This window comes from Pleurodeles waltl, chromosome 6 (genome assembly GCF_031143425.1).
Source record: "Pleurodeles waltl isolate 20211129_DDA chromosome 6, aPleWal1.hap1.20221129, whole genome shotgun sequence".
NCBI classification, from domain to species: Eukaryota; Metazoa; Chordata; class Amphibia; order Caudata; family Salamandridae; genus Pleurodeles; species Pleurodeles waltl.
This window is the reverse complement of record NC_090445.1, coordinates 1608237590-1608254152: the sequence shown is the minus strand read 5'-3', so window position 1 is coordinate 1608254152 and position 16563 is coordinate 1608237590. Positions and strand designations below refer to the sequence as shown.

At 46.9% G+C, this 16563-nt stretch overlaps 1 protein-coding gene across 15 annotated transcripts in view; it reads right to left on the bottom strand.

Annotated features, from left to right (window-relative positions):
• Window positions 1-16563, bottom strand: part of EHMT1 (euchromatic histone lysine methyltransferase 1) — an 800236-nt gene that overhangs the window by 533343 nt on the left and 250330 nt on the right. For all 15 annotated transcript variants that reach the window (XM_069241478.1, XM_069241487.1, XM_069241485.1 and 12 more), the window contains one exon: window positions 13443-13609. In XM_069241478.1, the coding sequence (XP_069097579.1) occupies window positions 13443-13609 (167 nt within the window). The remainder of the gene's footprint in view (window positions 1-13442; window positions 13610-16563) is intronic.

Genomic DNA, 16563 nt, shown 5'->3' with positions numbered 1-16563 from the left:
AAGTGAACTTCCACCGATGTCACATTCTGTGCGTGGACATATTTAAAGAGTGTCCTACTTGATCAGAAAATATGTAAATGTTTTGGATCACGAGAAAAATCTTTGTGAATTTGGTTGGGAAGATATTGATGGGGTGCTAAAACCTACACAAATTCTAAAGCCTTTACCCACAGAACTTACATGTACTTGCAAAACCTGTGCTACAAAAAGATGTCCCTGTCAATATGCTCTTCTCAAATGTTCAACATTCTGCAAATGTACCATGAGTGAATGCCGAAACAAATAAAGTGAACTATGAAAATGTGTCTAAAACAGTAGTGCTAAACATTTTTTGTCATATTCAGATCATTAACATTGTTTGGTGTAATCATAAAAGGATTAAAAATGATTTGTTTTATTTCTGTTTATCTCTTCTTTCTCTCTTATAGCTACCATTTAGGAAAATGGCTGAAGGGTTACTCTGAAGATTTATTTACTACTTGATCCCAAAAAATGTTTTGACACCAAAATGAAGTATATATGTCTCATCGTTCCTGAAATATTACATCACTGCAACAAATCTGCCACTTTTAAAAATGTTGTCCAGAAAAATTAGGCCCGGATCAGCAATGTCTATCCAAGAACACAAACGAGAAACGAAAATCTCTGGACAACAATTATTTTACAGAGGTATATCAGAGGGACGGGATTAAGTAGGAAAAAAGTCTGTTGAAAGGACACTTTGGCAATATGAAACTTAAACACCAATTTCTTTCCCCATTTGAGGGGATTCTAAAGGTATCACAACTTGCATCATTGATAGCTTGGACTAAATTGGCTGCCTAAAAATACATACTTAGCATTGTTTACATAAATTTGAACGCACTTTGGACACAAGACCAAAGGACAAACAATTTCTACAGGTAGGGTATGATGCAGTAATGGAATTTCATATGCAACAAGTGAAATGATCTTCACTCCAAAAAGTTCATGTGTTCACCACAAGTTGATAATTTCAGCATTGCAAAATCTTTTTTAAATGGTTGTTCTGTAATGTACTATTTACCTTGAATAAAGTATGGTCTTCATCCACACACCTCAAGGGCTGTTGTGATCCTTTTGCTCACCTAATGTCACAGATCAAAGTAGGTTTTCCCAATGCGTGTGCTATATTTTAACACACTACTGGATTTCACAATCGTAGAGTGAAGACTTAGACATCATTTGACTTTCTGTCTATTTTCTATCTTTGGCTTTAACATTCTTGCTGCAGGTTTTTATTATCTAAAGCACATTGATAGAGATGCACTTAAGTAGGCGCAATCTGCTCATTGTGAAAGGCCATTGTACTTCCTGCTCAGGTGTGTCCACATGACACGCTTTTACCAATACCAACTCTGTTTAGCCCTTCTCCACGTTTGTCTTTTATACTGCTGTTTAGCGTCTCTCTACCCTACCATGGGGCAGTTTCATGGAGCTGATGGTGCCATCTTTGCTCCCAAAAGCTAATTATTGATCATAGGCAATTTCACATATTTGCTAGAGGTCCTTGATGACACCTGCCCCATAAATCATTTGTAGATTTCTTAAACATGCATGAGGTAAGGATTGATGGTCCTTTTGTAGGAAACTGGCTCTGTATATATTATACTGAAATGAGGTATAGTGTGCACAGAATCCAGTGGATCCCCAGAGGCTTAACAAAGGATAAAGCAAGATAATCCTAATGCTCTCTTTTGTGGAAGTGTAGTTGCGCAATTAGGCTTATCGGAGAGTAGTTCAAATCATTTAATGTGCACACACAGTAAAGAAATGAGATACACACAATCACTAACTCCAGGCCAACTTTCTTTTTATATAGCACAAATATACTTTGTTACTTTCTTGCTAGAACCAAAAGGATTTATGTTGCAGGTAAGTACAGTTTTGAGTTTGTATCAAGCTTATATATCAAATGCACGTTTTTTTTTTAGGTTTTTCAGATAAAGCAGTTCACAAGTAAATATTACTTATCAATTTCAAAAGTAGACAGTTCAATTTCTCATAGAAAGCAATGCAGTCCTAGGGGAGGAAAAGTGTTAGCACAGCTTACAGGTAAGTACTCTACTTACAATCCCAGTCTTCGGGGGTTAGGATGTTCACAAGTAAAGGTTCAAGTTGACCCAAAAAGCACACCAACAGCAACACAGGGCAGGCCTGGTGCAGAGGTCAAAACTGGTATTGGGATTTTAATGGAATCCTATGGAGACTGGGGGCACTCTGAAAGAAACAGGTTGCAAGCAAGTATCTGCGACTTTAGGGCACAGCCCTGGGGGGCTGAGATGAGCACTAGGGGTTACAGGGTCCACAGGTCATCACCAAACACACACCCTCAGCGGCACAGGGGCAACCAGGTGCAGGGTGCAAACACAGAGTCAGGCACCCAATGCTTTTCAAAGGGAGAACCCCGGGGTCCTAAAGATGCTGCAGGCTGGGGCCAGGGATCTGGCTGCGGAAAACCAAAAGGCTAGACAAATAGGAGAGGTGCCCACTGGACGCTGCTGTACCATCAGTCGGATTCCCCAAGGTCAGGGGGCTGCGGATGCAGGAGTATATTTAGGCATCGAGAATCTGTCGAATCCAGTCGCGGTCAGGGGGTCCTCTGGATTTAGGCTGCAGGCATCGTCGTGTTGGCAAGGCGGGGTCAACACAGGGTGGACTCAAGATCGTAATCACCTGGGGACACTCTCTGGGACAGTGGGCCACCTGGATTCGGGCCATGGGCGTCAGGCACAGAGAGGGGCAGGGCTTGGAGTAGTTCTTGGATGTTTCTTGTGGACAGGGCTGCTGTCCTCGAGCTGGTGGTCATCTGGTGGGCAGGCAGTCCTCTGGGGGTTGTAGAGGTCGCTGGTCCTGCAGGATGCGCTGCCTGTAGCAGCACTCTTGAAGATGCTGACAGTCCGGTAGGGCTGGGGCCAAGTGAGTTATCGTCTGGAGTGTCCACTCCTGGTGACGGCTCTTCAGTCCTTCTTCTTCAGGTCGCCAGGAACCTGATGAGCACGTTTCAGGGGTGCACCTAAATACTAGATTTATGGCCATTATAAGGGTCAGAGGGATGTAGTCAATGGCTACTGGCCCTGAGGGTGGCTACACAATTTCTCTGCCCACTCCCTTTGGGGATGAGGGGCATATACCTATCCCTATTGGCTACTCTCCTCCAAAGCAAGACGGAGGATTCTGTCAAGAGGGGGTCACTTCAGCTCTGAACACCCTAGGAGTGGTCAAAGCTGCAGTGGTCACTCTCCTTGTTTTTCCTAATTTTCCCGCCAGAGCTGCCGCCAAAAGTGGGACTTGTCTGTTAGTGGCAGGTTGGCAGACCGGTCAGCCTTATACAGAAGGGTTGGGTAAAATACAGGGTGCATCTCTAAGATGTCCTCTGTGTGCATTTTTCAATAAATCCAACACTGGCACAGTGTGGTTTTATTGAGCTGAGAAGTTTGATACTAAACTTCCCAGTCTTCAGTGAAGCCATCATGGAGCTGTGGAGTTCATAATGACAAACTACCAGCCCATGTACTTAATATGACCAGACTGTACTTACAATGTCCAAGAATTGACTTAGACACTGTAGGGGCATATTGCTCATGCAGCTATGCCCTCACCTGTGGTGCAGTGCCCCGTACCTTAGGGTTGTAAGGCCAGCTAGAGGGGTGACTTACCTATACCAGAGGCAGTGGTTTGTGGGCATGCCACCCACAGAGGGATGCCATGTCGATTTTACATTTTTCTCCCCACCAGCACACACAAGCTGCAGTGGCAGTGTGCATGTGGTTGGCGAGGGGCCCCTTAGGGTGGCATAATTCATGCTGCAGCCCTTAGGGACCTTTCCTGTCCACAGAGTCCGTGGTACCATTGGAACCTTTACAAGGGGCATATCTGTGTCCCAATTGTGGAAGCAATGGTATAGTTCAGGGAAAGAAAAAAAAAAAAAAGAAAAAAAAAGAGAGAGAGAGAGAGAAAAAGGGTGCACTTTTCTACAGATTTCACTTTCAGAGACATACCTTATGAGCTATTTGAGCCACCAATTTTTTGTACATTATTCAACTGTTCTGCACATTATATGAATTAATTGTACTTCTTGTAGTTCACTTTATTAAAAGTCAACATTAGTAGGGTTGACGTCCCTAATAAGAACAAGGAATTGTTTTCTCGAAAAATGTATTTAGTTTTAGTTTAGTGACACTCTTTAATCTTTTTCCCCAGAGCTACAGGGTGTTTTTTTAAATAGTGGCTTTCTAAAGGTGCACCCTTCATTCTTGCTCTCCCTCAGCCATAATCCCACATGCAGTATACCTGCACTACAGTACAACTTTACTGTGGCATGGGGAAAATACCAAAGTTAATCAGGTTCAGTGAGTATGGCACCATCAGTAGTTACCTAATCTTGATTAATTGACTAAATGGTTCTTCTCGATTATAGAAGTCTTTGTTGTGGCTGCCACGCAACATGGAATTTTTCTACTGAAAAAAAATCCACTGCTTCGAATTCACTTTTTACAAACCATCTAGGAAATTGTTGATCTTCTAACTCTTTTATCAGTCTTTTATTCCCCCCTAGATTTTATGTGGTAACATTTGCAAATATTTTGATTATAAAATCCTAAGCATTTTATCATGGGTCTTTCATACGCAATAAGATTACTCTTTATACCTCTTCCCACTGGCCAATACTTTGCTACCTTCTTTTGATCTTTTCTCTAATTGCTCATTGGAACTTGCTCTAGCTAGTTTAAGACCTGGTGCTCCACTGGATGCATTCCGTAAGAACAACCCTAAAGAATTAGGGCAACTGGTTGGGGGACAGCTACTTCTTAATTATTCATTAGTATAGGGCATAGTCGCTTATTTTGAAGAAAGAAACTTGATGTTAATTTGACAAAGCTTTTTACTGATCCATTTTGCTGCTCTATTCTTGTTCCAAACTTCATTCTAAGTCAGACTATGTCTTTCTGCTGCAAAATAGGGGTGCTTGATTCTCATCAAGCTGGGTTCTTTCTAAATCACAGAATTGTGACTATCCTCTTGATCATTTTAGATGATTTCTGGGCAGTGGTGGAGAATGATAGTTTTAATGCTGTGGTTCTGTCAATGCTATTCGACACGGACAAACAACGTTTCCTCCTGGACTTTCCAGCTGCTATAATTGTAACAGGTACTGAACTAAAACGGTCTCAGTCTTTTCTACAAAACTGATCCCAACACACTATTCTATCCTCTTTCTTGTGAAGTCACTGTCTGTTCTGAAGAGATTTGCTCCTGGGCCTGTGGCCAATATCTTTCACTCTTTTGGATTCTGTTCCTGTATTCATTTCCATGACACAGTTGGCCAGCCACCGTGATGACTCAGATTCGGCCATACTCAGTTTCAACCATGTATAAGTCACAGTAGTAGTTGAATGGCCATTGGTTCAAACTGAATGCTAAGAATCCATATTATCACAGATGGCCCTCACAAATAGGGTTGTGGTGTCTAAACACTGTTAGTACAGTAACCTTGAGATGCTATTTGCAATCATTTCAAGGTGGTAGCAACCTCTGTTGAATTTGGTAAGCGATTTTCTGTTTAAAAAATTCTACAGAAATTTCAGGTAATGCTAAAAGCTGTGGGCTAAGTTATCATCGGCTCGTTTTTAGACCTATGTTCCATTTCGTCAATGGCTCTCTAGTCTAGACTGTATTTTATTTTTGCATCACAGATACATCAAACATAGATTTCAGGACTTGTTTTATTTCCATACACCTTAAATACCATCATCCTCTTGCCTATTAAGATTGTCCGCTTCAATTATGAAGTCTTCTGCTCGCTTCCAGAAAGAAGTCAATTGTGGCAAGGGGGTGGCTGCAATATTTCTTCAGTACTGACCTCTGCACTACTGAACACTTTTCCACCAACCAAAACAACAGCTTTAGCCTATCTGTTTTTTTAAACACCTGATTAAAATTCACCCTATGGTTCTGAATATTTGTGAAATTCTGATCTTTTTTGATGTGTGCTACAAGTAACTTTGTAGTGAAGAAACATGTAAAGCAAATGGATTCAGGAGAAAAATGAAATAACATAACAGGCAATGCGGGGTGAGGAGCCAAGATGGCGACCGGGATGGACGGCTAGTGCGTGCGCTCCATCCCGGATCCGCTACAAACATCCTGCAGGACGCCCCAGGGGTGACGGGGGCGCGGGGGGGGGGGGGTGTGGTGGTGGAGCTTCCAGCCCGAGCTCTCCTTCCGGACTGGGAGCCGGAGCGCCCGCCATTTTGGGACTGTGTAGGCGGAAAGCGCTGCCCAGGGCTACGCGACGCGAGTGTTCGGCACGCGGCCCGGAGAGCTGCCGCAGGACCTCCTGTGCCCGTGCAACACAGGAGAACGCGGCGCTCCGGAGCCGGGGAGTGCCTCCCGCCTGGAGCTGCCGCTGGTGAGAGAGTTGCGACCCGCCCCCTCCCTCTGCATCGGGGATGGGAGCACCATCTTGGGGCCGATAAGACTACAGACAGCGCCCGAGGGGACGCCGCGGGGATCCCCACATCTGTTTAAAGCCCGGAAAACAAATTAAAAAAAAATACAAAAAAACAAAAGTAAGTGTCGCCCTGGACTCAGGGGGTGATTTCCTCCCCGCCTGGAGCCAGGGAGGACGCGGCCGCTGCGGGTGCCGGGGTGCCTCGGTTGGAGCGGGTGGGGACGGGCCCCCTGTCGACCCCCACGGCACCCGGGAGGTGCTATTTCTGAATAGGCAGAATCGCCTGTCTGAGGCGGGCGCAGACGCCTAAAGACCCGCTCCCCTCCGGGCTGACGGACTGCCCTACATAGCGGGGTGCGACGACAAGAGGGGGCTTGGAAAATTTGTGGTGGCCTACCAACCACAGGTGAGACAGAGAGGCCGGGCCCGCGTCTCCCCTCTCCCCTCCCCCCGCACCCCACCGGTGTGGTGCCCCACCTGGCGCCGGACCCGCCCTGGACGTGCGCTAGTGTGGGGGGGACCAGTGGGAACAGACCAAGACACTGAAGGAACAAAGGCTGGCACAACTAGCTTCCAGCCAGTATGGACCAGACTCTTCCCCCCTGCATCGGGGGCAACTGAGACCAGGCGGCCCCCCCAGCGCCTCGAAAGCTAGCAGGGGAAAGGCTATAATTATCATGCTCGCAAACTAGGTCCAACTAAAGCCTGCCCCCTGGCATGAGACCTGGCGACAAGGGACCATAAACTGAGCCAGCGAAGAGGGACAAAAGGGGGGGGGGGGAGCCTGCCACAATTCAACACCGAGGAGTGCCTTATTGTGACCCGCAACACCCCCCACCGAACGAACACAATGGTGGGCAGGCTGAAAGAATCAGCCAAGAATCAAGACAGAACCACGCAAGGCCCAGCGGCCACCGACCAACAGCCAAATCAGACTCTACAAACGCTGGAGAGCACACTTGCGTCACAATCCGCGCAATTGGAGAGGGTACTACAAGTGATAATGGACACTAAAACCTCCTTGGAAAGTAGAATAGACGCGGAATCGCAAGACCTGAACCTACTTCGCGTGGATCACCGCAAGCTATCGGAAAGAGTCAAAACAGTGGAGGAGGGGCTGACCGAGTGATCTCCCACGACAACCAAAAACAGATCCAACGCATGGATGCGGAATTGAAGGCGCTATGGAAACGAGCGGAAGAAGCTGAGAGTAGATCGCGCTGGAATAATATTGGCTTCCTGGGGTTTCCCGAAAATATGCAACAACAAAGCATGGAAATATCCCTAGAACAATGGTTAATCAAAGAGGTGCTAGGTGGGGCCCCATCCAAGTTATTCACTGTGGAAAGGGTGCACAGAATCCCGGACAGGCCCCCGCTCCCTGGTCAACCACCCAGACCATTGATCGCCAGATTCTTAAACTTCCAGGACCGAGATGCAATTCTACAACAGTTCCGCAACAAAGGCCCATTCAATTACAGGAAGCAATCATCAATGCATATCCAGATTTCACCAAGAGGTGCAAAGAAAACGCAACTCATAATCCAGATTTCACCCAAGAGGTGCAAAGAAAACACAACTCATATCAAGGTCAAACAACCCCTGCGTGACATCAACATTAAATACGCATTACTCTTTCCTGCCAAGCTGAGAGTGATAGCAGTTGATCGCACCCACATATTTAACTCCCCGGAGGACGCCTGGACATGGTTACACGCCAAAGGCCTTGCGCGCATGACCGACGAAGCGGGGGGAGAAGACTGGTTGATCTCGGCATCAAGGAAACGATCCAAAAGGCGCACTAGGGTCCAGCCGTCTGCCCAACAGGTAGTGGAAGAAAGAGCAAAAGTCCTGAAAGAAACCCCCCTGCTGACACGAAACAACTTTGAAGTAATCAGGGAACTACCTGAGATCAACTCGGACACGACCAGCTGTTTCTACTATAATAGATGACTCAAAAGGGCCGAGGGTCACCCCCAGAGCGGCGGATGATCTCTGACCACACCCAATAACACCATTTTTGTTCTGTTACTCTGGGGAGATGTGGCCGGACGTTCCGGAGGTCCCAGGAGCGATGTGGATCCCAGGAGAAGCAACATCCTTTTTAAAAATGTGTATCTTTTGCATAAATTCATCCTTGCCTGGCGGGGCTGGGTGGTGGTGGGGCGTGGGGGGACCAGGGGGTGACACACACTCCGGAGGCGGCCACCAGTATTAGCAGACACAGTCTACGGTCTGATGTGAGCTCCACAAATGAGCCAAATTAGACAGTCATGATAACACCACCATGGTTATCCAGCAGGATACAGGTTTTTCTATATATATATATATACACGAGTTAAGTAGTTTTACATTAGTAGATAAGAGTGTGAGGGGATTAGTTGGGGGGGGAGGGGGGAGGATAGTAGTAAATTAATAGAAACACACACTATAGATCTATCACAAATATGCAAGCACTGCTGGGATAGGCAAATATACCCAATGGCACTATCAGAGGGGCAACTCATCGGAAGACCAACGAGCAAGATTGAGGCATACAAACAGACCCACCCCACGCTTTCTCATGACACCACAAACTAACCACAACAGTAATCAATACAACATAATGACATGGAATGTGAGGGGTATGGGCACAAGAAATAAAAGAGCTTGCATTCACGCACACCTGAAGCGACTGGGAACACACATTGCTATCCTCCAAGAGACACACTTACTGGAACCAGACTTGCAGGAGCTTCGCGCGAAGTGGGGCGGACAACTGGTAGGCACAACATACTCCGCGTTCGCACGGGGAGTATTGATATGGATTGCAGGTAGAGTCCCATTTCACCAAACAGCATATAGAGTAGACTCAGGAGGTAGATTTGTGGTGATGGAGGGCCAGCTAGATGGTAGACAACTTTCAATAGTAGGTATATACACCCCAAATGGTGGCACAGCGGGATTCTTGGGTACCCTCACACCGGCATTACTAACAAACCCATCAGCTACGGCAGTTTGGGGCGGGGATTTCAACAGTATTCCAGACACCACTTTGGACAGATCAGCGCTCAAGCGAGCGCAGTAGCAAGGAGAAACATCATAACCCCACTGCAAAATTGGGCGTGCGACCTGAGGCTTTACGGCATATGGCGCACAAGACACCCCCTCCAAAGGGAATACTCATTCTACTCAGCCCCCCATAGAACACATACTAGAATAGATATGGTGTGGGGCACCCAGGACATAGCCGCCTTGGTAACTGGAACGGAATACCTAGCGAAGACACTTTCAGACCACTCACCGCTGAGAATATCACTAGGCTGGGGCAGGAGCCAACGGGAGATCCCAACCTAGCGTTTACAAGTAGATGGGCTTCAGGACCCGGCATTTGTGGACACATTAAACACCACATTACGACAGTATTGGAAAACAAATGATCTAACTGCAAACTCACGCGCCGTGGAATAGGACGCACATAAAGCAGTGATCAGAGGGCAGTGCATCAATACAAGCTGGGGAGTAAGGTGCACACTTCACACTGAAATTAATAAAACTGAAAAGGATCCAAGATCAGCGGAAATTTCAACCGCACAGGGGGAAACCCCCTACACAACATTAAAAGCAACCCGCATAAAATATAACAAAACAGACATTAGACTTCGGTGTCACGACTACAACTATCACTTTAATGCGCTTGCAAACGGAGGGCGACAGGTCGGGTAAAATGCTGGCTTGGTTACTGCGAGAGGACAGACAGCATTCTCCCATCGGCGCCATCCGGGTTGATGCTCACACCACGGCCACCACACAGGTAGAGATAAATGAAAAATTCAGAGACTACTACAAGAATTTATACACCAAGTGCATTTCGTGCACGGCTACACAATTTGAGTCTTTCCTAGGGGGCTTCCCCTTACCACAATTATCTCAAGTAGACAGGGACACACTAGAAGCCCCCCTCACAGCGGGGGAAATAGACCTAGCTCTATCACAGATGCCCAGGAATAAATCGCCTGGAATAGATGGCCTCCAAATAGAGTATTACTCCACATTCTCGCCCGGCTGAAACCCCAACTACTGAAGGTGTTCGAGGAAGCCTGGACCACTGAATTGCTGCCCCCTTCCCAGACGGAGGCCATGATAGTGGTACTCCCCAAACCGGGCCGCAACCCCACGGATGTCAAATCCTATAGACCACTCTCACTTCTGAATTTAGACTGTAAGATATTGGGTAAAATACTGGCCAATAGACTCGCTCCCATCATTCATACCCTAATCCATGAAGACCAGAACGGCTTCATCCCGAAGAGAAACACTTTTTTAAATATCCGAAGACTCTTGAGTGTAATAGGGGATACCCCCCCTGAAGCATGTGATGAAATGGTGATGTCATTAGATATCGAAAAGGCGTTCGATATGCTGGAGTGGGATTTCCTCTTGACTACAATAAGACAGATGGGAATAGGTCCTAACTATGTGCGCTGGGTCCGTACCCTATACTCCAATCTGCAAGCCAGAGTGAAAACAGGTGTAGTGATCTCTGACAGTTTTCCCGTATCAAGAGGCACGAGACAGGGCTGCCCTCTCGCCCCACTATTGTTTGCGATCGCAATGTAGCCACTAGCAGCCAAAGTGCGCTCCATGGCAGATAAATTGGGAATAATCAAGAACGGAACATACCACGCAATCTCGCTATATGCAGATGATGCTCTTATATATACTCGGAAGAGCATGGAGTTGTTACCCTCTATAATGACACTCCTAGTGGAGTTCGGTAGGATATCTGGCCTAGCAGTAAACTGGGACAAATCGTGTGTGTTCCCACTGTCTAGATGGCCACTAGTAAGGCAGAAGGTGGCACCACACGGGCGCCTGAAATGGTGTTTTGAAACATTTAAGTATTTGGGGGTTCACATAACCTGGGGAGAGCACTAGCCTCCATAAAGTGATCTTTACGCTTCTGGAACAAACTACCGCTTTCCCCACCGGTCAGGGTAGCGATCGCAAACATGCTGATTTTGCCTAGGTTACTATATTACTTTGCGGCATTGCCAATCATCCTTCCACGCAGCTTTTTTAGTAATCTAAACACAACGCTGCTGCAGCTCATATGGGGGGTAGCAGAGCACGGGTGGCACTATCCACACTGCAGCTACCGGTGGACTTGGGCGGACTGGGGGCCCCCAACTTCGAGCTCTACTATGCAGCGGCGCAAGTACAGTGGCTGCAGCTGTGGTTCCACAGACCAACGGCTGCCGAGTCTGTATGGATGCAGAATCAGATAAAAGGAGCTCATCTGTTAACATGTCTGGCAAATAAATACCCCAAAAGTGAAGCCACCAAACCATTACTGGCTGTGGCACATGCATGCTGGGTGAGGTATGTCCAGAAGGGGCACGGGGTAGTCCCATACACCCTGTATGTCCCACTGGAGTATCTCCTTGACCAGCAGATACTAACGTTGCACTCGTCTCGAGTGTGGTCAGAGGCGGGAATACGGCTGGTGGGCATTGTTTTGAAGATGGCAAACTAATGCCATTTGAGGCCAACCAAGCCCTTGCGGATGTGAGCCCTGGTCAATTTTTATCGTATCACACTATATGCCACGTAATTAAAAAAACTTGGGGAACAGGAGCCCTAGAACCAGAGACGTCCCCCACAGTACACCACATACTACAGGACGACGCCCAAACAAAAGCAATCTCTAGGCTATACAAAATACTTAGCAAATCTCCAAAACCCTACTTAGAAAGAGCCAGGGAGAGGTGGAACACTGTTCTCCCCGTCCCGATACCCCAAGAAGACTGGCCGAAAGTACTGACTCACGCCCGGGGAATATCAAGGAACCCCAGATTCCGCTATACCCAAGTTCAACTTTATACACCAAACGTATCTGTCACCGGCCAGACTGAACCGCATGTTCCCCGACAGCACCTACATGCCCTAGATGCACGGAATCAGCTGCCCACTTTTATCACATGGTTTGGAAATGCCCCCGGGTGCAAATAGAATGGAACAGGGTGGTGAAGGTGCTATCAGACTGGACGGGACTAGAGCTGGAAGCGGACCCCAGATCTTGTTTATTGGGAGTGAGGACAAGGGCAAAAAAACATAGACATCTACACAAATATGTAGACCTAGCCTACGTGATGTATAAAAGGCTGATAGCAATGCACTGGAAAGCACCCAACGCCCCGGACCAGAAATCCTGGCACACCCTCACATTGAGGTGGGCCCGCACAGAACACCAGGTGCTCATAAAACTGACACGAGAAGGCCAGACACACACGGGGTGCGACACCTGGGAAACACTGGTATCCAAACTCGAAGCAAAAAACGACAAACCTCCATGAAGGGGTCCTTATACCACTTAAACCGCACTTACCAGGAGCCTAACCAGTCGCAACAGCAAAGGTTATGACTAAGACAAGAACACCGCGATGAAGTGCGTACCCCACACCCCTAAAAAGGGGTCAACCCTTGTGAGTACACCGACATAGGAGCATTAGTAAAAACACTGGGCACACCAGGTACTCCCACTGCCTACTGTTAACGAGCGCAAGAATGTACACCTTAAGTCCCCACTGGGGTGCGATCATAAACAGTAGATGTCCCATAGCAATCACATGGGGAGCCTCTCTGATAACCAGCACAAGCCCAACATTATGAGCAACGCAGCAGAAAAATATTGTAAGTGATAAATGGCTAGTTAAGTGTGTAAATGGGGGGGTTTGGTTGTTTAAACGAATTATTAACCAGATAAATGTGATCCTGTTGTATCTCTGACCAACGCTTGTATTGTGTTTCTGCTATGTAAAACCAATACATTTTTTTTTTTTTTTTTTTTTTTTTAAACATAACAGGCAATGCATGTATCACTGTCCCTTTTTCATTTACTTTATGTGTTGTACTGGGATTTTGTGCAATCATAGCAAATTATGTCATTTTCTTTGTTAATCTTACACTTAATATAAATACAAGTTCTTACTTGTGCACTTTCATGAGTTGGTTCGACACTTATCTTGGCACTCGTGGAGGAATGGTTAATGGTCTTAAACATTTCTAACACAGTCCTCTGCTTTAGTACTTTGGTCTTCTTTTTTGGAACCAGGCTGTAGGTTCCCATTCTCCTCTTCTTTTTCCGAGAACCTACAGCTGTGGAGCAAAATACATAGACTGTAAAATAAAACAATGGCACAGGAACGGAAAGAAATGTGTCAGTTTATTTTGAACAGTGTTCCACTTCAGAAAGAGACCCTATTTTTATAGTTAGCTTTTTAAAAAAACTGAAATCTAATTTCCCTGCAGTATGAGTTTTAATTTCTCTCAATGCAAACCAAATGTTCTAACGGATGCACAAATATCAGAGAAATGCACCATGTGGTTGTTTCCGAAGCAAGAAAGAAAAGGAAAGCAGGTCCACTGATGAAAACTGTAACATCACGCACGCGGCTAGATTCCTATTTGTTGCAGCACCGAGAGCCTGAGCAAACGAGGCTTGAGAAAGTAGCAAACAATCCCAACCTAAAGGCAGGCCTGCAGACTGGAGCACAATGTTACCAAGTCCTACAGAAGTAAGTGCTGCTCTACACTAAGTGGTAAAATACATCTGGCCTGGGAATGCACCTTCATGGATCCAGTAACATGGCACTATGAATGTATTTCTATATCTGCTCTGCAAGCCACACAGTGACTTGATTAACAGCTTACAGAAGGAGCTTCTGATGCCTTCTCCTGGTATCCGGTTTTATGTTGTCGAGGAACACAAACGTTATAGTGCAAGTCATTTGGTTTAATTTCTTGTCAATTTCTTGTGAACCGCTTTTCTCATCCTTTTCCGTATTTCAACACTTTGCTATCCATGTTACTAAAGATGAATCTTAAAGATAGCAAAATGAAACCAAGAGAGGTTCAGACAAGACCTAAAGGCTTTCAACACTTGCTGCTGCGCAACTGTGTTTCTAGAAACGCAGCTGAAAGTTGAACAATGATTCATCTAATCAGGTAAAACTCTTCAAACGATTTAGTGTTAGAGAATCCCGGAAATAATTATACTGGTGAAATTCATTGTACAGTACATAATGACACAGGTCTTCCAGAGAGTAGCTTATAAAACTGTGTAACAAACCCCATACATTTGTCAAAATGCCCTGCAATGAATTAAGCTATATTATTCTACAAAGAGAATTGATTTAACTCTTTCATAGCGACAGGGTGACATAACCAGACACAAAGGATCTTTCTGCTACATAATCACACACTTTGGGACCATCAGGGCACAGGAGGGAAGTTATTTGCTCATTACTGCAAAGAGGAGGGAGGTGGTTTTGAAAGTTACCAGAACCACTGAAAGACCCCTTTCTCCTTCACTCCAATCTCAAGATTCACTCTCTACAGGACCACGTTCTATTAAACTGACTGAAGATATTAGGCCTTCCTGGGACTCCCTCAAACCTGTTACACTGTCTGCAGAGTATGGCTTCTCTAGATCTGTCTCTTACTATGAGCACCTGAAGAACACTGCATTTCTACCACTCTCTCAGAACAACCTGGCTTAATTGCCAATGTTTGGTGTTGAGTGTAAGAATACTGGAAGATGACATTATGCACGAAACTCAGCAAACTTTGGATACGCTAGCCAACTATGTTTCAAGATAGTGGCCTACTACTTAGCTACCTCTACCCTCCCATTTGAAGTGTTCCTCATCATCTGTAGTGAGAAATACAATGAGGCTCACCCAACAAATTGTCTGCAGCCTTTCGAAGGGTTTGAAAGGTATGTGTAGGCCTCAAGATAATGACATCTTCTTAAAATGAGCTTTCAATCTCTCACTGTAACACAACATACTACTGCCACAGTGATGAAGGGCTGGGCAGGGTTCACGCCCTCTGGCCGAGCTCAGGTGGAGAACAGCAGCCTCTACCTTGGCATGGCAGCCAATCTGTGAGACGTGCCACTGAAGAGAGAACTTGCTCCCTCTCGGACCGCAGGTGACATTCACTATACGGCTGCGCTGTAGCGGGCTGTCAACCAGCAGCGGGGTACCGGTGGCCCTCCCCTGGGAGGGGAGAACAAAGATTCAGGTGTGTGTGGCAAAGGGGGCTCCTCTTGGGTGCCTGGGCCCCCTTGCTGTCAGCACTGTACAGACCAGATCCACATAAAGACCTTGGGGCACTGGAAGGTAGTGAACCTGAGTGTGAGAGCCCACCTGGCACAGCTCGAAGAAGGGAGTCCCTATGCACCTGGGACCGCTGAAGTGCAGCAAATGGGAGCCATTCTGCTCTGCCCCTTCATCCCCCTACTGGCTGACGAGCGGGCGCCACAGCATGTTGAGGTGCATCTGCTGCAGGAACGAGCCATCTGGTGACCCTCGCGGCTGGGCGACAACACAGCCCAGTTTGGATCCCAGCTGCGAGAGGACAAAGGGCCTACAGGAGGCCAGCCATGATCTGACCAGCAGAAGTGCCTGTGAGGAGGTGTCTTGCACAGAGTCTCAAGGGCGTTGGCGAGTCTAGGGATGCCAGCAGAAAAGGCCTATTGGAGGCCACACGCAGAAAAGAAATGCTGAGAGGAGACTGGTGATGCCCCCCACTCTGCTGACGCAATAAAAAGCATCAGCTGGGTAATGAGCCACGCCGTAGACGTATGCGGACCCTATATGGACATGTGATCCTCGAGCTTGACAATGCAGGTGCCCTGCCTGGGGAGAGGCATAGCCAGAGGACCCCGCCTGCTCCCCTTGATTCTCAGCTGCTGGACGTGTGAATGCCCACTTGGCCCCATTTGCTAGTGGGTCACAACCCGCAAGTTGGTTCCCCATGAATGACTGGGTGATCCAGGGCCCTGCCCAGTAACCACTGGCAGTGCTCTGGAGACAAAAGGACTTAGCGTTCAATGACTTGCATATGCCTATATGCGTGTGTTCTCCTTCTTTGGCACAGTGATGGGAGACCCACACTATGACCCCTGCAGGCCTGCTGTGAGTATGGTGAATTGGAAGTGTGAGGAGTGCTGACTGCTGGAGCACTGTGCGGAAGATAATCCCACCAGCACAAAGAGGGGGACCCGGGTGTGTGGCTCAGTAGAAGGCAGGGACAGAGAGGGTCCG